The following is a 23,986-nucleotide window of genomic DNA, read 5'->3' on the forward strand; positions in this document are numbered from 1 at the left end:
GGGGGGGGGATTTTGAAATTTCGCCCTGGGAGCCGAAATCTCTAGAAACGGCCCTGGACAAAGGTGTGTAAACACCTGACCATCACACTTATATGAGCTTGTTGGACATACCATTCCACAACTTTGGGCATTAATATAGAGTTGCCCCATCCCTTTTGCGACTCTAAAAGCTGCCACTCTACTGGGAAGATTTTGGTGTGTGTCTGTGGGAATCTGTGCTCATTCAACCAAAAGAATATTTGTGAGGTCAGGTACTGATGTCGGACGATGTCTTTTTTTTTAATAAGCATTACACAATACATCCCAAAAAGTGTTCTATGAGGTCTCTGTGCAGGCTCCTTGCGTTCCTCCACACCAAACTCTTTAAACCATGTCTTAATGAACCTTGAAACCATATCTTAATGAACCTTGCTTTGTACACAAGGACAGTCATGCTGGAACAGGAATGGGACTGTTGCCAGTAAGTTGGAAGCACCCAATTGTTTGAAATGTATCCTGTAGCATTGAGATATTAACCCTCCTGCACCAAACTTTATAGTAGAACAATTCATTCTGGTAGGTAGCGTTCACCTGGCATCCGCCACACCCAGATTCTTCCATCAAACTGCAAGATAGTGAAGTATGGTTCATCACTCCAGAGAACAGATTTCCACTGCTCCAAAGAACAGTGGCAGTGTCCCTCCGAAGGTTGGCATTCTGCATGTTGATGTGACCGTTGTGTACAGCTGCTCAGCCATGGAAAACCGTTCCATGAAGCTCCTGAGACACAGTTCTTGTGCTGATTTTGGTTCCAGAATCAGTTAGGAACTGTATAGTGAGTAATGCAACAAATAACCCTGTGATCATGGCTCCTCCTACATTCACCTCCCAGTCCCAGAAAGCTTCCAGGAAATGTTGGGAGATAAGGAGGACACTTAAATGCACATAAAACCCCAAAATTTTTCTTTCATGATTCAGATAGAGCATATATTTGTAAATACATTTCCATTACAACTCCGCAAACGCAAGACTCTCGGGACCTAATGGACCATCTACCACAAATGAAATGTATTGATGCCTAGGTACAACCTTGTCCAGTCATCAGTGTTAGAGAGTGTCTAATATATTAAAAGTCAAAATTACAGTTTCATTATTTAGGTAGAGCATGCAATTTTTAACAACTTTTCAATTTACTTCTATTGTACATAGTTCTCATGGTATCCTTTGTTAAAGAGTAATTCTAGGTGAGCTCAGGAGCATGCACGTGTCCATAGCCAACAGTGTTTAAAAGAATGTTTAAAACAATGTAATACATAGTTGAAAACTCTGCTGCCATAGCGTGTCTGTAGCATTTTATGGTAGCTGTGTTTGCAACTATGTATAACATTTCTAAAAACATTGCTGCAAACACTGCTGCCAGATGGCTAAAGACAGCTGCAGGCTCCCTAGCTCACCTATAATTACTCACTCTCTTTAAAGGGACATTCCAGCACAAATTGGAATCCACATGGATGCATTTCAGTTGTAAACAGAAGCATTTTTGTAATATACATTTATTAGCAAAAAATGTTTTAATAAAAGCTATAGCTATTTCCAAAGTGTATTTAAGTATGCACCGTGCACCAGAATTTTAAGCACAGCACTTGATTAGAGAGCCTAAGGTGCTTGTAACATCTGGTAATGACTCAGTTTGTTAATTGCTGACATGATATAAACCCCACTGGCGATCTGAGCAGCTGCAGTATTTAAAATGCTGGTGCACTGAGAATATCTAGCTATGCTTTACATGCACATGCAGAGAAAAATGTTAACACTAAAACAGTAACAATTTTTACTAGAAGCATATTCAACATTACATGTATATTGCAACTATGTTTCTATTCAAAGATGTAATTCATCTATGGGCATTTAAATTTGTACTGCAATGTCCCTTTAAGCTCCTGATCTGAAACAAACTACAAACTGAAAATGCTGCTATGCCGTGACTGCAGACATTTATTTGTGCTTCCCAGTAAATAAACGTTACCAGTCTTTACCACAAAAGTGTTTTCCTCTAACTTGTACATGGGTTTGCTGTTATGATAGCCAAGGCTTATTTGCATAAAGCAAATAAAGAAAGTCTTGGCAAAGAAGGACATATGCAGAGCTAGTTCAAGATATTGTGTTGCCCGGGTACAAGAGTAAAATGACACCTTTCAATTCTCAGATGTAGAAATAAAGTGCAGTACCTCTTTCCAGTGCAAGCTGACAGAGGTTACTGCCCAGCCCCTACACAATCTCTTAAAGGGACAGTCTACCATAGAATTGTTATTGTTTTAAAAGATAGATAATCCCTTTATTACCCGTTCCCCAGTTTTGCAAAACCAACACAGTTATATTAATATACTTTTTACCTCTGTGATTACCTTGTATCTAGAAACCTTCTTCCAGCCCCCTGATCACATGACTGTGACTGTTTATTATCTATTGCCTTACATTTAGCATTGTTTTGTGTTAAATCTTAAATAACCCCCTGTGCCTGAACACAGTGTTATCTATATGGCCCACGTGTACTTTCTGTCTCTTTGTGTTGAAAAGAGATTTAAAAAGCATGTGATAAGAGGCAGCCCTCAAATGTTTAGTTTAAACTGAGAATACCAAGAGAAAAAAGCAAATTTGATGATAAAAGTAAATTGGAAAGTTGATTAAAATTAAAAGTCCTATCTGAATATTGAAAGTTTAATTTATACTAGACTGTCCCTTTAAACACAGCAAAGTCAAGCAGCACTGATGGTTTCAATCATAAAAGCGTTATTCTTCAATTTAGGGTCATGCCATATACAACGTTTCTTATCGCCACCTAGTGGTCACAATACATGTATACACATAAATTAAACATGTACATACCAAAGTTAAAACCATATACTAAAAACACTTGCAGAAAAACGCTGTATACAATATAAAATCAGCAAACATTTTTTATATAAGATTCAAAATCAATCCTTAACACTGAAATGCTTTTAACTATAAGAAAAACAAGAAATATATCTTTTTATTAATCCCTGTAGGTTGCATTGAATTCAGAGTATAGATTCAATGTGCCTCCCTTCCTATCACCTCTTCTTCTCAGCTTTTAATGTGATCAATAACTTGAAAGCGTAATTGGCTTATATTATGTCCGTGTTGGAGAAAATGTGAGGAAACTGGAGCCTCCATGTTTTTGCACCTAATATTGTTTTTGTGCTCATTAATACGCTCAATGACTTTGTGTGTCGTCTCTCCCACATAGACCCTCCCACACATACACTTCACCAGATATACGGCATATGGGGTATTACAAATATAATAACCTCTAATATAATATCTCTTTCCTGTCTGAGAATGTGTGAAACTGGAGCTCTTTATCATCGAATTGCAGTTACCACAATTTAGGCAAGGGAAGCAACCTTGTTTCTCTTCAGTAATGTAACTCTGTTTCAATTTATAACTCCCAATATCAGTCTGGCTCTGTACAAGATCACCTTTGATATTTCTCCTCCTTCTACAAGCTAACATGTGATAACTGGATTTTGTTTAGTACCTAACATACTAAGTAAGTTTTTTTTATGGCATGTCTTTATCTTTGTCATTTTATGATGGCAGGGGTTCATTTTTCTTTCTTTTCTTTTTCTTCCATGTGCCCTGTATTCTGATGTTTGCTATTTACAACTCTTCATTAGAACCATATATAAAAGGACAAACTTTTGGGACAAATGGTTTTTTTACATACATCTTGTGGACCAGATACAAAGTGCAATTCATTCTGCTCAGGAGAGTGATCTTTATGGATCAACACAGAGTGACAGAATACAATGTCTTCTATCAAGACACAGACCCGTGGGTAATTTGAGTTGATACTCTAGGGTATCTCAAGACATGTTTTCATCATTTTTATGTTATTGGGTGACTTAATATGACAGAAATGTCATGTTTAATATCAAAATAATCCTCATGTTGTCACAATGGGATTAATTCTATGTATGAGTTCTGCATATACCTAAATAAAATAAAGTATCCTGTAAATTCAGCCAGATCTGGTTTATGGCCTGTCATAAAAAGGTGTTGCTATATCCCTCGTCCATACTTTGGAAGGGTCCTGGCCAGAAACCTGACCTCAGAAAACAACTGTATTTAATGTTAAATGCAGCAAAATAATATTGTGATTTTATATTGTTGGCTGTTACAGGGTAAGTGACCTTCTTTTATGCCAATCTCCCTTGGGATATAGATCTATGTTTGCACAGTACTATGTTCTGTTATTTCTTCCTTTTATTTTAAACTGTTTTGTTTTGTGTCATTTTGTTTGTTAATTCCTTTTTTTAATAAATGCACTGTGACTATTTTTGTTCATAATAAATATTGCTTTATTATGTTTTGTCTTTGTTTAATATTTTAACCACGTTACTGAAGAGACTTATTATTAACAGTTTTTTTTTTTAAATTGACTTTTTCCAAATTGTGTTTTTGTATTTTTAATTTATTAGTCTGGGTATTCCTTAGGATTTATAATATAATAGTCCTAAATGGTGGCAGCAAAGAAAGTGTGGGTGGCATTAAACGAGAGTTTGGGCACATTTCTGGGTCTAGTACAGAGAGAGAGTGTGCTTTTTTAAGCCTTGCATCCACTGAACTAAGTCACAGGTTTCACTCAGTTTCCTGTTTTGTTCCTAAAAGATTATTTTTAAAGCAAAATTCTAGCGTAAAATATACATTTTCAATTTGTTTGCATTAGTAAGCCTAGATAACTATGGGCTAGATTACAAGTGTCATGCTAACTTTTGCACGCAATCTATATAGTCTATTTCTGTTTTTTTGTGCGCATCGGAAATAGTGCTTGTATTATATGTTGAAAGTAAACTTGATCGCAGGAGCACAATCCCATTAATGCTCGGCAAGTTAGCGTGACTGAAGACCATGGGGGATATTTATCAAAGCGTCAATATCGGTGCATTCCCCAGTGTCAATACGCTCACCAGACATCGTTGCTGCAGATCTGCATACAATGCCCTTATTTATAAAAAAAAAAACAGTCAAAAACACGCGCGTCAAGTACGGCGCAATGAGCATCGGATTTCACTACTGTCCGTGAACAAGCACATTTCTCTAAAGCTAATCTTTTATTTTTCATGAGTTAATGTCCAAGAAATAGCTAGATTTATACCTCAACAAACAATATCTCATAGAAAGTTTTTTTTTAATATTTATTTGTTATACAAAAAAATCTGTTATATGATACTTTTCCATAAATTAATGTGTATTTGTATTTCTAGAAGTCATGATATGCTTTTATCGCATGTTTTATTTATAAATGATTATTAATGTTAGAATTTGTACATATATCTCTGCACATACTTGTGTGTGTATGTATATATATATATATATATATATATGTGTGTGTGTATGTCAGAAATATTTTGCAAACATATATACATATTTTCAAAAAGATAAAATTTGATCAGCTCAGAAGACCACACAAACAATCTAAAAAGGGAACTCCCAAAAAAATCCCTAAATATGACAACCGTGAAAAAACAATAATAATAGATTGTGCAAAAAATGCTGAAGGTGGAAGTGAAAATATATATAAATATTATATATAAAAAACTTTTAATGGGGATTCATTTAGATCCGTGCAATTTAGAAGTGAAAAAAATCTTTGTGGATAAACTGAGTATATAAACTCTGATAGTTTGTAATCCGCTAAAAAGCTAAAAAAGTGTAATAATTGTAAACTCTAGCAATTTGCCAATGAAGTGAATAACTGGTGATAAAATATGCTAGTAAAGTATAATTTCAGTAATCAGTACATGTATCCTCTAAAGATAAAAGATATTTATTCTACAATATAACTAAAAAAATTCATTTGCGGCCGCACAGCAAGTAAAAAATGGTACTATTAAGTTGATGCAATTAATACAAGATACAATTGATACAATTAATAAATACAAATACAACAGCACAATAGTCAAATAAAATTACTTTCAAGAGATTTAATGTTTTATTTGACTATTGTGCTGTTGTAATTGTATTTATAAATTGTATCAATTGTATCTTGTATTAATTGTATCAGCTTAATAGTACCATTTTTTACTTGCTGTGCAGCCGCAAATGTAATTTTTTTTAGTTATATTGTAAAATAAATATAATTTATCTTTATGAGAGGACACGTGTACTGATTACTGAAATTATACTTCACTAGCATATTTTATCACCACATATTTTATCACCAGTTATTCACTTCATTGGCAAATTGCTAGAGTTTACAATTATTACACTTTTTTAGCTTTTTAGCGGATTACAAACTATCAAGAGTTGATATACTCATCTTATCCACAAAGATTTTTTTCACTTCTAAATTGCACGGATCTAAATGAATCCCCATTAAAAGTTTTTTTTATATATATTATATATTATTTATATATTTTTTCACTTCCACCTTCAGCATTTTTTGCGCAATCTATTATTATTGTTTTTTCAAACATATTTACATGTCCCTAACTTCCTTTTTTTGTTCTAAACAATGTTGTCTTTCCTATCTTTGTGTTTATTTATACCACTATATGTATATAGTGTAATTTTTTTATTATTATTATGAGCAGGAATTATTGTGAATATAACACGTAATCAGGGTATCATGTATTTATTTGCAATCAATGGATATTTTAAGAGCTGGGCCAGTTTTCTCTCTGTACCTGTGTAACCCCTCCTGATTGCAATCTAGTTTTAAAAAACGCCCCTACACAGGTGTTACAAAATGGGCTGGCATATAAGATGACATTTCTTACTGAAAAAGAAATTCAAGAGAAGGAAAAAATACACTGAAAATAGCATGACAGTAAAGAGGTGATTTTAATTTCTGCTGTATCTGATTCATGACAGTTTAATGTTAGGTGGGCTATCCCTTTGAGCTTTCAGCTTAAGATTATATTGAATCAAACATCATTTGAATTTTAAAATCATTGTCTAAAATATTGCACTATGTGTCCTAATGTAAGCATCAATGTTTATCTTTAATATTAATTTCATATACATATTTTCAAATTATAATACACAATGTAACAAATGGTACATACAAGTTCTGAAGAGTGATCAATGACACAAGTATCGAGCAATTTGATTAGTTAGTGATAGTTTAAAATGTATATTTGAATCAGATTGGCTGATGTCATAAATCATGTGATTATGCATATTCCAATCAAAAGTGGTTGAAAAATTCACTAGTGTGAGGGTTGTTTAGGAGTTTCCGTCATAATTGATGCGAAAAGTGTTGCATTAAATTTGGAGCGAAGTGGAGAGTGGGACTTGTATTATATGCCTTAAACATGATGCAAATAGATTTATAAAAAAAATAAAAAGTAGTTATGTTGTGTATTTATTTAATTTTGATCTCTATATCTATTAGTGCAACAAGTTTGAGGCAAAACTTTGCACCTAATTTGGAGAAATAATATTGTCCCCTTGCTTTGTAATGAGAGACAAAGATGCAACATAATTCATAATTAGTAATGTATTTTTCATTTTCATCCCTATATCTACTAGTGCACCAAATGTGGAGCAATAATATTATTTAATTTAGAAAGGGTATACAATTTTAATAAAATTTCTAATTTACTTGTATTATGTAATATACTTCATTCTCTTGCAGCATCGAACATAAGCTTTCTGTGTTTTCAGACTCCCATTGATTTCTATGGCATCCGCGGCCTCAAGGGTGGCGGTTTGAAAACTAGGTACGCTGCATCGGAATAGATGCGAGCGTACCTGTTAGATGTTTGATAAATTGGGAAAAGGGTCAAATAGAATCGAATGTGAATTTGAAAGCATCGTTCTGCGCCGTATTGAGATCGCAGGAGCGTATATTTCGTCACACATTTCAACATTTGACCATCTTGACACTTTGTTAACTATGGCGGAGCAATCGTGCGTCAAATGCGACGTGAGATTCCAATGTATTATCATTTGACGCTTTGATAAATATCCCCCCATGTGTAGATGGTAGTGCATTAAAAAAAAAAGTTGCACTAAACACAACATAAATACATTTAAAATTACAGTTACACTCATATAAACACTATATATAACGGTTTCAAGAATGTACTTAAGTATGCTCTGTGCACCAGCATTTTAAACACTTGCTCATTGAGCTTAAGGTGCTTGTATCATGTGGTAATGACTCAATATACATAATTGATGATATGATACAAGCCCCACTGGCTCTCTAAGCAGCTACAGTATGTAAAATGCTGGTGCACTGAGAATATTTAGCTATGCTTCAAATGCACGTGCATAGAAAAATGCTAACACTAAAGCAGTGATAATACCAGAAGTATTTGTTGGCATTAAATGTATATTAGAAATATGTTTATATTCAAAGATGTAATTCACCTATGTGCATTTCAATTTTGAAGGGAATTATCTTTTTTTTTACTATTATACTTTATTTATAAAGCGACAACAAATTCCACCTGTTGATGGGTACAAATGATAAAAGTACAACGATGATACAATATTTGTAAGAGACAAGACAACATTTTACAAATACAGCAGGAATTGAGGGCCCTATTCCTGTGGGAATTTACAATCTAGAAGGGTAGGAGGGTGAGAAATAAGAGGTGAGGGCTGCAAAGGTGAGAATAATGTTAGTACAGAGTGAGATAAGTATAATGCCCTTTAAATTATAGGAAAAGGGCACAAAACAAATAATGAACTATATAGCAAACTTTGACAGCACCTTTTTATAAACATATAAACATTTTATATTACAATTTCAGACTGTTTAATGTCCCTTTAATGAGAGAATGGATCATTCAGGAGGTCCACAAATGAAAACTATAATTAAAGTACAATTAAATTACTATAAAGTAATCATTTAATACAAAGTATATTGTTTTATTGTCTATTATTTAAAATAAATTTCCACTGAGGCTCAAACACACAGGAAAAAGGAACCACCTGTATATTATAGCAGATTTCTTTCTGTGACTGCACTCTCAGTGAAATCACCAAATATGCAAATTAGTGTACATTAGAAAATATCTTTTACAGTCAATTTTACTAATGGAAATATGTAAATGTAGATTTTGTTTTCTAGCTACTGTAACTTAAAGTGAATGTAAATGTTGATGCTAAAGTGCACGGTTTTTAAAAATTTAATTAAAAACAGGGGCACTTTAATTCATCAAAATTTACATTTCACTCGTGCTGTGAAAAAAAACTTACCTTTTAATCTTGACAGCAGCTCCAGCTTTCTCCACCCGTCGCAAAGCCTCTTCCTGGGTCTAAAATGATGAATCCGGCTTCCTCCAATCACGACATTGAATCAGACACTGATTCCCCCGGGGGGGAAGCCGTGATTGGAGGATGACCTATCCATCATTTCTGACATCAGAAATGACTTGTGATGACCGGAGGAAGCTGGAGCTGCTGTCAAGTTAAAAGGTCACAACACGAGTGAAATGTAAATTTTGATGAATTAAAGTGCCCCTGTTTTTAGTCGAATTTTTAAAAACCGGGCACTTTAGCATCAAAATTTCCATTCACTTTAAAGGGACATGGGAGTCAATAGTATGTCCTAAAGTCTGAGCATACTATTTTAACACACTTTTGCAATACACAGTGCATTAAAAAAGCATAATTAGCCCATAATGAGGCATTAAAGTGCAAGAATAGGTGTAATCTTGTGTATGTGCCTGGTGCCAGTTTTGGAGCCCAAACAAACATTTATTTGTGCATTCAGCCACCTACTTGCCTGTCAATAAAGGTTGTGCATGACAGCATATGGATCACTTGACAGCTGCAAAAGAGCACACTGTAATAATAATGTACAATTTTCTATTGCAATGGTTTCATTTCCTCTGCCTGCTCATTGCTGTACTGCAGCATGATATATTCACCCAGTGAGACATCGTCTCATCACTCTGTTTACAATCAAATACCCCACCCATCTCTTCTCTCCCCCTTCATACCAACTCCAGTCATTCACTGACACCAGTTCCTCTCCCTCAGCTCTAAAAATATCCCATAACAACAGAAATGCCACATCATTCATTTCTTCCATGAAGGAAAATAGTTATAGAACATTTTCTAAATTGAAACATCCTACAAATAACAATATGATGCTATATGGAGCGATGTGGTCCATTAGGGTTCTATGAAGCAGGGAAGGGCAGCTACAGTATATAAAGCAATAACAGCCACAGCCGGAGACATAATATGGAACAAATGCAAAAACAAGTGTAAATAAGTAATAACAATGATAAAAATAATAGTATTGGCAATAAAAATGAATTATAGTGTGATGCTATATAGAAGCATTATATGAAGCAACAAGAAGATTTAGAGAGGTTATGTGGGGCAATAGTTACATTGATGAATATTATAAGACAACTATATCTATATATTTGAGCATTATATTAATCTAAATGCATTCACATATAACAGTTCACTGACTGCATTGCAGCTGTAAGTGGTTGGTTTATCTATGCCTTGTATTGGACACACCCAGGGTGCATCTTCTCAGTAGATCTTACCGTAAACTCCATCTGGAGGGCTTTTTCCTCCCTCCTCCTCCTCCATAATAATAATGCTGCTGCTCAGCAAATGGCTTTGCCAGATATCTGTTGGAGTTTCCTTTCTCTATAACTTTTGATTCTGCTTCAAACACCTCCTTTATGGTGAGTCTGCTGCCCCAGTTGTTTCAGTTATTGCTCTATTAAATCCACATGCTATTCTTGCACCAGACTCTGCTGTAACAGATGTTTAATGTCCCTCTGCATCAGACTTCTCACACGTGGGCGTGGTCTCTACAGATCGCCCCCACTTGTTTCTATGCTGCTTGTACACTGAACAGTTGAAAGGGGGCGTGGTCAAGTTCTGGAATGTGCTCACCAACCTCAGACTATTATGCCAAGGGGCTGAGTGAAGTGAGAAGCAGATGGGACACTTGCAAAGAATGTGGCTTTTACCATAACAGTTCAGATTACACATTGTAGCACATTACAGGTTAATGGGACATCAGGGTTACAAGTTTTATTGTGTTATTATAGAGCATTTTATTATTGCACTAGTGCTTGCCTAGAACTGTGTTTAACCCTTTTGCAAATGGGTTCAAAGTCCGCTCTAGAGCATCAATGCAATACTAGGTTCTATAGCTAACACATTTGGTGAGCCAATGATAGCATATGTGTGTAGCCAGCCACCTGACCAATCATCAGCTAGGACCCTAGACTCTAGAGTATATTTCTTTTGAGCCTATCTAGTTATGCTTTTCAACAAAAGAACAAAGAGAAAAATGTACATTTAATAATGGAAGTAGATTTAAAAAGTCTTATAATTTCATGTTTTACCTGAACCATTAAAATTACATTTTGATTTTCAGGTCCCTAATTGTAATTCACAGTCTAATAAACTTTTTTTATGTAAACTATTGTGCCATAATGTATCCCACTGCACTGTCCTATACCATCAATTATTTTTTAACATTTGGATGCACTTTGGAATATGATGACTTATGGTTTCATACCCAATCTATAGGATCAGCTATCTTTTCACATTATGTTGCACTTTTGCAATATTATCATTTATAATTTCATAGCTTAAAGGGCCGCGCTAATGGAAAAAATACAATTTTAACCCTAAAGATGCTGCAAGTTAAAAAAACACCCCAGATATAAAATGCTATAGTATAAAATGAACAGATATACAGTACAAAGTTGTGGTGTAGTGTTAGAATTTTCTATACTATAGGCAACACAAAATCTTAAAGTGAAACAGATCACTATTCATGGATTTAGCATATATCAAATTGCAATTTTTGTTTTTAAATTTGATTTAATCATGTAACAAAATGTATTGGAATGTAAAAACAAAAATTGTGTAGCAAAGAGAAGCAGTGACCTATGTGCATGCAAAGCTTATCAGAATAGCAAAATAGATTTGATCCTATATTAAAATGCGTTCAAGGGGTTAAACACATAGTTAAAGCACTGCTGGTCCAGATCAGTAACTTACACTGACCCAATCGGCAACAGTCATGCAGCTGGGTCATACAACTACCATTGCTGATTGGATCAACATCAGTTTTTCCATTTGGGACCAGCTCTGTGGCTCCTGAACAATAATTTAACTATGTATTTAACCCTTTGGCAGTGGTTAAACACATAGTCCTAGTTCCTATTGCTGTGTAAACTGGTTGTAACAAGAAGTATTTCCATTAAAATACAGTATATGGAACCTGTTATTTATTTATTTTATGTTTTTCATTGTAATGTCCCTTGAATGGATTTTACTATAGGATCACGTTCCTTTTGCCAGTCTGATAAGCTTTGCATGCACACAGGTCATTGGTTCTCTTTCCTAAATCATTTGTTTTCACATCACACCACATTTTATTACATGATTAATTCAAATTAAAAAAAATTGCAATTTGATATATGCTAAATCCATGATTAGATAGAGTCCTATTTGTTTCTAGTACTCCTCCATAACCGTATATCTCTGTTGATTTTATATTACAGCATTTTACTTATAGGCATTTTGTTTAATTGTTGGCTTATTTTATACATATCTATACAGACACAATTGTCTTGTGTGTGTCGCTGGCTCTTTAATGCTATTGGTAGTTTATAAATTGGAAATACAGTTGTCATCCCTTGCTGCATAATATATGTGGTTATTACCTAATTTGCCCCAGAAGGAGAACGTTAAAGGGATATGAAACTCCTTTTTTTTTATTTCATGATTCAGGTAGACCGTATGATTTTGAACAACTTTCCAATTTACTCCTATTATCAATTTTTCTTCGTTCTCTGAGTATCTTTATTTAAAAAAGCAGGGACCTAAGTTTAAGAGCCGGCCCATTTCTGGAGCACAATATGGCAGCAGTTTTGCAAGAGTGTTATTCATTTGCAAGAGCACTAGAAAGCGGCACTATTTCCGGCCATGTAGTTCTCCGGATGCCTACCTAGGTATTTCTTCAACACAGAATATCATTGGAAATATGCAAATTTGATAACAGAAGTAAATTAGAAACTTTTTTAAAATTGCCTGACATTAAAGTAAATATTAAACATTCACGATTTAGATAGAAAATGTCACTTTAAAGAACATTCTCATGTACTTCTATCATCAGATTTGCTTTGTCCTCTTGCTATCCTTTGTTGGAGAGTAAACCTAGGTAGGCTCATAGCACCTCAGGATTGTGCACGTGTCTTTAGCATTGCAGCAGGCAGCAGTGTTTGCAACAATGTATAACACTGCTACAAACATTTTTGCAAATCTCTGCTGCCATAGAGTTCTAAAGACACATACATGCTCCTGAACTACTGGAAACCATTCTAGATAAACTGTTTAACAAAGAATACCAAGAGAATGAAGCAAATGGGATAATAGATGTATATTGCCTTGTTCAAACACCAACCAAAAGTCCCCAATGCATACATTTTTAGTTCCACTTTTTTCCCCCTGGGGCCACAAAAACTATGACACAAATTCTTAGTTCCGCTTTTTCACAGAGGAAATTATTGCAGAGGGCCACATCTCTGAGCTAGAACATCCTCTCCTCTCATTTTGCGCTGCATTAGTCTCAGGTTAAGGGTGTGTCTGCCCTAGAGAGATTTGTTTACAGATACCCATCTCAGACAGTTACTCATGACCCGTGATGTATTATTCATGCTGAATAAGAGGTGTTAGAAACAGATTTCGTGTCACAACCTATCAGGAGCTAGGCTTCCCTAAGGCTAGGGTAAAGTCATATGGATTTTCTTACATGTACTTATACTAAAAATGTCTCCAAGTGATTTGTTATTCTACACAAACTATTCACTAATGTAAGATCTTTCGTGGTTTGAGCTGATTAGTTACATAGAATAACAGAGAAGTTGAAAACACAATGTTTTGTCTCAGAGCAAGGGAAAAAAATTCTACTTAAAGGGACAGTCTACTCCAGAATTGTCATTGTTTAAAAAGATAGATAATCCCTTTATTACTCATTCCCCAGTTTTGCATAACCAACACTGTTATAATAATACACATTTTACTTTTGTGATTACCTTGTATCTAAGCCTCTGCAGACAGCACCCTTATTTCAGTACTTTTGACAGACTTGCATTTTAGCCAATCAGTGCTGACTCATAAGTAATTTCACAGACGTGAGCACAATGTTATCTATATGGCACACATGAACTAACACCCTCTACCTGTGAAAAACTGTCAAATGCGTTCAGATAAGAGGTGACCTTCAAGGGCTTAGAAATTAGGCCTACCTAGGTTTAGCATTCAACTAAGAATACCAAGAGAACAAAGAATATTTGATGAAAAAAGTAAATTGGAATGTTGTTTAAAATTACACGACCTATCTGAATCATGAAAGTTTAATTTGGACTAGACTGTCCCTTTAAATTGACATTCTGATGAAAAAATCCCCATGGGTTAAACACATAGCTAAAGTAGTGATCATGAGCAGAAAGCATGGCATGTTTCATACAAAAAAACAGTCATTAAACAATGAGGAGCAGCAGTCACATGTGGCAGGACTTATGTGCATAAACCCTTCACCAGGTTTGAAAACCAGAGATAGCTTGGGTCAGTAATACAGCAATTACACTCTCACCTCTAACAAATTAATATATTCATAATAATAAAAAAATGAAAAAAAAAACTCAGACTGTTTAAACACTTCTTTCTGAGGACGGAATTCCCTATTGTTTGAAGGACATTCTTTCTCCTCTACAAAGGTTCCTGTGTATTCTTTCCTGCAGATGCCTTGTAGTAATAACTTAAAGGGACACTAAACCCACAATTTTATTACAAGGACAGAGATTTCATATTTTGCTTATAACTTTTCTTTACTGCTCAACAGTTTTTTTAAAGAATAACATATAAACTGCCATAAATTAAAATAAAAAACATAAATATAACATCTAATAAGATTAGTATAACATAGGTGAGTATTTGAATGTCCAGTAAGACAGTTAATAGATATAAATAGTCCAGGAAGACAGTTAAACTTCCTCTTTTCTTTTTGCTGCTCTGCAGATAAGTATTCTTATTATTACTCTTATTTATTGTTAATGCATTTTCTCTTTTTCGTTTCTTATTTTTTATTCCCAATTTTGTTTTATGTATATTTACATATATATTTATTTCAATGTGTATATTTAATTTTTTTGTCTAATTTTGGATCCCCCTTTTTTGTTGGTTCTCTTAATACTTTCATTTAATGTCGTTTTAATTCCGTCTATTACTCCTTTCTTGTGACAGTTTTTTCCCCTGCTCTAACTTTATTTCGCTCCCTGCTCTGTCCGTTTCTGGCTCCGGCCACCATTTTCTTTTTTCTTTTTTCCTTCCTACTACTCATTTTCCCGCCTCCTTTCTCTGTTTTTCTCACAAACAATCTCCCGCCTCCTCCATTACCTCACTCGGTACCGCCCTGACAGGACTCTGACAGTTTTCTCTTGTAAATGCATATTCTAAAATTAGCAACAGTTGTTTCCATATTTGTTATTTTAACTGTCTATTAATTGCTTCAATTGTTTAGCGACTTTTAAAGAAAAATTCTGCCTAATTTATTTAGCTTAAAGGGATAATCAAGTCCCCAAATAACTTTCATGTTTCAAATAGGGCATGTAATTTTAAACAACTTTCCAATTTATTTTTATCACCAATTTTGCTTTGTTCTCTTGGTATTCTTAGTTGAAAGCTAAACCTAGGAGGTTCATATGCTAATTTCTTAGACCTTGAAGGCTGCTTCTAATCTAAATGCATTTTGATAGTTTTTCACCACTAGAGGGCATTAGCTCCCGTGCTTCATATAGATAACATTGAGTTCATGCACGTGAATTTACGATGGAGACAGCTCTGACTGGCTTAAATGCAAGTCTGTCAAAAGAACTGAAATAAGGGGGCAGTCTGCTGAGGCTTAGATACAAGCACCTAGAATACGAGTTTTGCATTAGGCTTGAAAAGCAGCGTTGGCCGGTCCTAACGCTGCTTTTTAACGCCCGCTGGTATTACGAGTCTTGCAGGTACAGGTGTACCGCTCCCTTTTTTGGCCAGACTTGGCAATACCACAAATCCACTTACGTAAACTGCGTATCCTCTTTTTTCAATGGGACTTGCATAGCACCGGTATTACGAGTCTGCCAAAAAGTGAGCGGTAGACCCTCTCCTGTCAAGACTGGTACCGCATTTTAAAGTCAGTAGTTAAGAGTTTTACACTACAAAGCCATAGCATAAAACTCTTAACTAAAGTGCTAAAAAGTACACTAACACCTATAAACTACCTATTAACCCCTAAACCGAGGCCCTCCCGCATCGCAAACACTAAAAAATTTTTTTAACCCCTAATCTGCTGACATCGCCACCACTATAATAAATATATTAACCCCTAAACCGCTGCACTCCCTCCTCGCAAACAGTTAAAATATTATTAACCCCTAATCTGCCGTCCCTAACATCGCCGACACCTACCTACATTTATTAACTCCTAATCTGCCACCCTCAATGTCGCCGCAACTATACTAAAGTTATTAACCCCTAAATCTAAGTCTAACCCTAACCCCCCCTAACTTAAATATAATTAGAAGAAATCTAAATAAAAATTACTATCATTAACTAAATTATTCCTATTTAAAACTAAATACTTACCTATAAAATAAACCCTAACTGCTAGATTATGAGTCTTGCATCAGCCAATAGGATTTTTTCTACCTTAATTCTGATTGGCTGATATAATTCTATCAGCCAATCGGAATTGAAGGGATGCCATCTTGGATGACGTCATTTAAAGCAGTGATTTTTAACCTTTTTTTTGCCGTGGCACACTTTTTTACATTAAAAAATCCTGTGGCACACCACTATCCCAATTTTTTAAAAAAATCACACATTGTAACCTAATACAGCATATATATATATACACATACACACAAACACACACATACTGTATGTATTGTGCTGTTATGCCATGCCTCCTACAAACTACCCCTGCACTGGGAGTAACAAACAAGCAAAGTTTAAAAAATATGTCACACTGTTGTCAGTCTGCCGTGGCACACCTGAGGATCTCTCATGGCACACTAGTGTGCCACGGCACACTGGTTGAAAAACACTGATTTAAAGGAACCTTCATTCAGTGTTAGCCGTCGGATGAAGAGGACGCTCCGCGTCGGATGTCTTGAAGATGGATCCGCTCCGCGCCGGTTGGATGAAGATAGAAGATGCCGTCTGGATGAAGACTTCTGCCCGTCTGGAGGACCACTTCGCCCAGATGGATGAAGACTTCTCCCGACTTCGTTGAGGACTTCGGCCCGGTTGGATGAAGACTTCTCCCAGTAAGGTGATCTTCAAGGGGTTAGTGTTAGGTTTTTTTAAGGGGGTATTGTGCGGGTTTTAGAGTAGGATTGGTTGTGTGGGTGGTGGGTTTTAATGTTGGGGGGATTTGTAATTTTTTTTACAGGTAAAAGAGCTGATTACTTTGGGGCAATGCCCCGCAAAAGGCCCTTTTAAGGGCTATTTGTAATTTAGTGTAGGGTAGGGCTTTTTTTTATTGGGGGGGGGCTTTTTTATTTTGTTAGGGGATTAGATTAGGTGTAATTAGTTTAAAAATCTTGTAATTTGTTTATTATTTTCTGTAATTTAGTTTTGTTGTTGTTGTACTTTAGCTAATTTTATTTAATTGTATTTAATTTAGGGAATTAATTTAATTATAGTGTAGTGTTAGGTGTTATTGTAACTTAGGTTAGGTTTTATTTTACTGGTCAAATTGTCTTTATTTTAGCTAGATAGTTTATTAAATAGTTAATAACTATTTAGTAACTATTCTACCTAGTTAAAATAAATAAAAACTTGCCTGTAAAATAAAAATTAAACCTAAGCTAAATACAATGTAACTATTAGTTATATTGTAGCTAGCTTAGGGTTTATTTTCTAGGTAAGTATTAAGTTTTAAATTGGAATCATTTAGTTAATGATATGAATTTTATTTAGATTTATTTAAATTATATTTAAGTTAGGGGGGGTTAGGGTTAGACTTAGGTTTAGGGATTAATACATTTAGAATAGTGGCGGAGACGTTGGGGCCGGCAGATTAGGGGTTAATAAATATAATGTAGGTGTCGGCGATGTTGGGGGCAGCAGATTAGGGGTTAATAAGTATAATGTAGGTGGCGGTGATGTCCAGAGCGGCAGATTAGGGGTTAATAGTTATAATGTAGGTGTTTAGACTTGAGGTTCATGTTAGGGTTTTAGGTGTAAACATAAATTTTATTTCCCCATAGGAATCAATGGGGCTGCATTAGGAGCTAAACGCTGCTTTTTTGCAGGTGTTAGGCTTTTTTTCAGCCGGCTCTCCTCGTTGATTCCTAAGGGGAAATCGTGCATGAGCACACAGAACCAGCTCACCGCTAACATAAGCAGCCCTGGTATTGGAGTGAGATGTGGAGCAAAATTTTGCTCAACGCTCACTTTTTGTCTGTTAACGCCGGGTTTTTAAAAACCCGTAATACCAGCGCTGTCTGTAAGTGAGCGGTGAGCATAAACTGCTCGTTAGCACCGCATAGCCACTAACGCAAAACTCGTCATCTAGGTGAAGGTAATTACAGAGGTGAAACGTATAATTATAACTGTGTTGGTTATGCAAAACTGGGGAATTGGTAATTAAGGGATTATCTATCTTTTAAAACAACAAAAATTCTGGTGTTGACTGTCGCTTTAATCTATCTATTTTAAGGTTTATTTATATATAATATTTAGAAATCTTTTGGGGAAAAAAATATTTTTCAATTGTTTATCCTATTATTTAATTAATATGTCTCAAGATACATCTCCATCTAATTCTGAACCAAATTTAAACAATATTATTCAGTCTATGGAGAAATGTAAACAACAGATGTCTGAACAAATGCAAAGTGTTATTGCTTCAGTTAATAGTTCTCAAACTGCTGTTCCTAAAAATGCATCTAAGAAAACAAAGCATTTAATTAAATCTTTACCTAAGAAATCTAAAAGACAATTAAAGTCTGTTGTACGTCTGCCTTGCTCAGACAACAGAGATTCTGAATTACAAAAACAAGATGATAATTTTAATTTGTACTCTGATTCTGAATCTGATTTTCAATTTTAAAAAATTGTGGATCGCAGAAAACATGTAGACTTAGTATATAACAACTGAGTCGAATGACACCTATGATTTCTCTGATGATAATGATACTTTTTCAGATATTGTTGATTCTTCTTCTGAGGAAGATTCTAAAAAGAAAAAGAGAACAATTTCTAGTTCTCCAAAAACTAAACTTTTTGATAATAAAGGAGATTTATTTACTGATCCTGATGAACTCCAACACCTAGATCCTCCTAATGGAGACCATCTTAACGGGTTGCGAAGTGCCTAGATTATATCAGGAAACCATTTTCTAAGAAAACAAAATCTACTTTGAAAGTGGAATGTCCCAGACCAGACCTTCCACACAATGCACATTTAACTCCTGAAATTGATGTGAATTTATTAAAATGTATTGGTTCCAAAGATTTTAATTTAAGAAAAGGTCCTGACCGATACTTAAAAGCATGCCAAGATAAGTTACTTGATGTTCTAGGACCTGTAACTAAACTTTTTGAGATTTCTGAAGAGGCCATTTCTCTAGACTGACAGGTAAATCCATACATTTTGAGACAATGGATTCAGAGAGTTGTATATTTATTGGGTGACGCCAATACTTCTTTAGCTTCTTAGCGTAGGCGTATTGTTTTAAGACGAATTGATCCAAAAATATCTGACTTCACCTTAACTGAAATGGGTCCTAAAGCTAATGGGTTACTCTTTGGTGACGCTGGACTGAAAGAATTGGGTCATTATGTTAATAATTTTAATTTCCTTAACAAAATTAAAATGAATACTAGAAAAATATTTTATCCTCAACATAATACAATTTTTGACAGGGCTGGGAAAGGCAGGGGCCGCTTTCCCAGCCACACTCCGTCCATTTCAAGGTCCTTCTTCCAAAACATGCCCACTCCAGAAACATCCCATTCCAACTTCTTCCCATCAAGAAACAGACAATGGGCAGGTCGGAACTTTAGATACAGACCATCCTGCAGACCTTCCTCAGGTAAATTCTCACATCTCTCTCTTCATTCGTTTTTCGCAAAAAAGAATAGGAGGAAGATAAGCCCCTTTTGTTCAAAATTGTCACCTCATTACTTCAGATACTTGGGTTCTTCAGACAATTACAGGTCTTCATTTAAATTTAATTTCCCCTCCAGTTCAGGATTTTCTTCCAATTCCAATAAAAATTTCCCAATCAGATATGTCCCTTTTGGATCTAGAAATATTAGATCTTTTAGAAAAAGAAGCAATAGAAAAGGTATCTTTCGCTTCAAACTCTTTCATCAGCAATATGTTTCTAGTGAAAAAGAAAGAAGGGTTCTTTCGACCAGTAATACATTAAAGAAATCTAAATAGTTTTCTAGAATACAGTCACTTCAAAATGGAGGGTATTCATCTTCTCAGAGATTGTCTTCTAGATTCCGATTGGTTAGTTTGCCTAGATTTAAAAGACGCTTATCTAACTATTCCTATTCATACAGAATTCAGGAATTATCTTAGTTTTCTTTGGAAAGATTCAGTTTGGCAATTTTCTTGTTTCCCTTTTGGTCTTTCTTCAGCTCCTTGGGCTTTTACAAAAGTTTTAAAACCTGTTGTAGCTTGGTTGAGAAAAAGAGGTGTTTGTGTAATTATTTATTTAGACTATAATATTTTATTCCACCAAGATTATTCTCAACTCCTAGATCATTTACATCTCACTATTTTTCTTCTTCAGAACTTAGGATTTATTATAAATTTAAAAAAATCTGTTCTCATTCCTTCTCAGAATCTTATTTTCTTAGGTTTCCTTATCAATATTCAATCTGCTACATTGAGTCTTCGGTCAGACAAAATAAAGAAGATAAAGAAAGAAATTATTTATCTTCTCAAAAAAGACCTTTTTCCTATTCGTTCTCTTGCTCGAATTATAGGACTTTTGTCAGCTTCATTTCAAGCTATTTTTCCAGCTCCTCTTCACTACAGAGCCCTTCATAGATTGAAGATTCAATACATTCGTCAAGGTTTTTCCTACTTTCACAAAATTTCTTTATCAGAGGAAGCCAGAATAGAATTACAGTGGTGGCTTGCCAACATAGAAGCATGGAATGGCAAAGCTATTTTCGGAAGTTCTCTGGACATTATCCTGGAATCAGATGCAAGCAAATCAGGTTGGAGTGCAAGATGTGTGTCATGAGATGCAGGACACAGCAAAGAGGGTACAACACTATTTTATTGCAGAGCATGGAAATATACATCTGGTACTATTGATCTCACTTAGTAACTGCGACATAGACAATATGGACCTAAAACCATGCCCCCATCCGGTGACCTCACTTCCCACTCTCATCACATTTTCCCCCTTTTCAAAGGACAAAACATAATTTTTTTTTTCATTTGAATACAACAAATAACAAGGTATACAAGAAGCATACAACAACAGTTTTGTATAGCATATAACAAATAACAAGTTAAAGAGAATATCTGTATAAACAACATGAATTACATCCTGACTTGAACATCGGGGTAGACTACCCTAGTCCACAGTGACCATGGGATTATTCTGCCCATACTTCCGGTCACTGCTCTAACTAATGTTAATCCCGATATCGGGCCGGACGTTTCACCACTCTTCCGCTTGATGTAACTCTACATGAACTGTCCTCTGATACAGAAGAAGGTGACTGAGAGTCTGCTGGAGGCAAAGACATATCCCCGCTATGATCTTGCTGAGGAAAAGGCACCCCTCTTAAAACAGGGGATCCCACTGGCGGTGGTACAGAGGCATCCAGTTCTAAACTCTCAGGTACAGGCTGAAGATGTTTTCGATTTCGACGTGTAACTGTCCCTCCATCAGTAAGGACTACATAAGACCTTGGTTCTGGAGAGCGTCCAATTACCGTAGCAGGCGTCTTCCATTTCTTCTCATCATCCAGTTTAATTCTGAAACTTTGCCCCGCATTCAGCTCCTGCAAGGGCCTCACAGAATGTCTCCTGTCGTAGAAGAATCGATAGCCCCCTTTTGCCTCTACATCCCTCCTAAGGACTTCGTCCCGAGGAATAGAGCTAGTTGGCTGGAAGACACCCACAGAGGGTAAGGTGGTGCGAATCTGGCGTCCTAGCATCAGTTGTGCCGGGCTAAACCCCGTGGCTTGAATGGGAGTCGCCCTATAGGACAAGAGGGCCAGGTACGGCTCAGATTGCTTCAAAATGAACTTTGTTGTTTGAACTGCCCTTTCAGCCATTCCATTGGCCTGCGGGTAATGTGGACTTGACATGGAATGTACAAAATCATATTCTCTGCTGAAAGAACTGATCTTTGTGGAAGCAAACTGCATTCCGTTATCACTCACCAACTCCATTGGTATGCCCCACCGGGCGAACAAGCTCTTGAGACGAGTGATAACGGCTTGACTTGTGATTTCATGCAAGGGTGCAATCTCCAAATACCTGGAATAGTAGTCAATCACGACTAGGTACTTTTTCCCGAGCAGTTCGCACAAGTCAGCAGCTATTTTCTGCCATGGGCCTGCAGGCAGCGGCATAGAAATCAAGGGCTCCCTTCTCTGAGTAGGCTGGCGTTCCCGGCAAAAGGCACATTTAGACTCATGGCGGAACTGATCCCAGGCCACTATACTGCCGTAGCTGCCCTTTATCTGCACTTTGTAATGCCTAAGTGGCCATCATGAATCCTGTTTAACATCTCCTGCCGCATGTTGACAGGAATAACAATGCGGTCCTGGAACAGTACCAACCCATCCAGCTCTGTGAGCTGCAACCTTTCTGACTGGTAAGAACTTAGACATTCAGGTTGCCCGACTCTCGGGCCAACCTTCTTTTATGTACTTTATAAGTTCTTGAAGGTCTGTATCTAAATATGTCTCTTTTCTTATTTGTTCTAGCTTCCATGAAGAGATGGATTTGGAGGCCAGAACTGAATCTACATACACTTTCATATCTGATTCCGTTGAAGATTCTTCAGCAGCAGCCAGCGGGAGCCTGGAAAGTGTATCTGCCACAACCAGTTGTTTCCCCGGCACATGCACTGCCTGAACGTTAAACCTGAGCAGCCTCATTAGAAGTCTCTGGCATCTTAGGGGTGTTTTGTCAATATCATAGGAGTTGATTAGAGGGACTAGCAGTTTATGGTCAGTCTCCAGACTAAATTTCTCTAAACCCACTAGGTAACGCTGAAAGCGCTCACAGGCCCAAACTGCAGCCTGACACTCTTTCTCAATTTGGGCATATTACGACTTAGCAGCTGTCAGTGTACGGGAACAGTAGGCGATAGGCTGTAGTTTGTTGTTATTCAACTGCAGGAGGGCGGCCCCCAACTCATAACTGCTCGCATCAGCACTAACCACAGTCTTTTTGGAAGGGTCGTAGAACCCCAACACTGGGGCAGACCCCAGCAGGGACTTGACCTGCATAAAATATTCTTCCTGTGAAGGTCCCCAGACCCAGGCAACATCTTTCTTTAGCAACTACACTAGGGTGTAGTATAGTGGATAAATCTGGAAGGAACCTGCCCACATAATTTACATGGCCCAATATTTGTCTCAGCTCATGTACATCAGAAGGACTTTTCATCTGTTCAATAGCACAAATTTTCTCGGGGTCTGGCTTGATGCCATCCCCATTGATGATATGCCCAAAGTAACATAACTCAGCTTTCCTAAAATGGCATTTCTCTTTATTTAACTTCAGCCCGGACTCTCTAATAGTCTGCAGCACACAGCTCAGTCACTGATCATGTTCCTTCAATGTAGACCCATACACCAAGATGTCGTCCATGACGACTGCCGTGCCCATGTGGTCTCTTAGGAGAGAACTCATTTCTCTTTGAAAGATTTCAGGAGCAGAGGATATCCCGAAGGGGAGTCTGCAGAAGCAAAACCGACCTACCGGTGTAAT

The 23,986-nt window shown here is 36.2% G+C and overlaps 1 protein-coding gene across 1 annotated transcript in view; it reads right to left on the reverse strand.

The window, feature by feature from the left end:
* SLC44A2 (solute carrier family 44 member 2) overlaps positions 1-10,772 on the reverse strand; it is a gene marked incomplete in the record, with an annotated part of 587,432 nt that extends 576,660 nt beyond the window's left edge. The window contains 1 exon segment of the mRNA XM_053717929.1: positions 10,527-10,772. Within this exon segment, the coding sequence (XP_053573904.1) occupies positions 10,527-10,572 (46 nt within the window).
* Positions 10,773-23,986: the final 13,214 nt, after the last annotated feature.

The sequence above is a fragment of the Bombina bombina genome, chromosome 6 (assembly GCF_027579735.1).
Source record: "Bombina bombina isolate aBomBom1 chromosome 6, aBomBom1.pri, whole genome shotgun sequence".
Taxonomy (NCBI): Eukaryota; Metazoa; Chordata; class Amphibia; order Anura; family Bombinatoridae; genus Bombina; species Bombina bombina.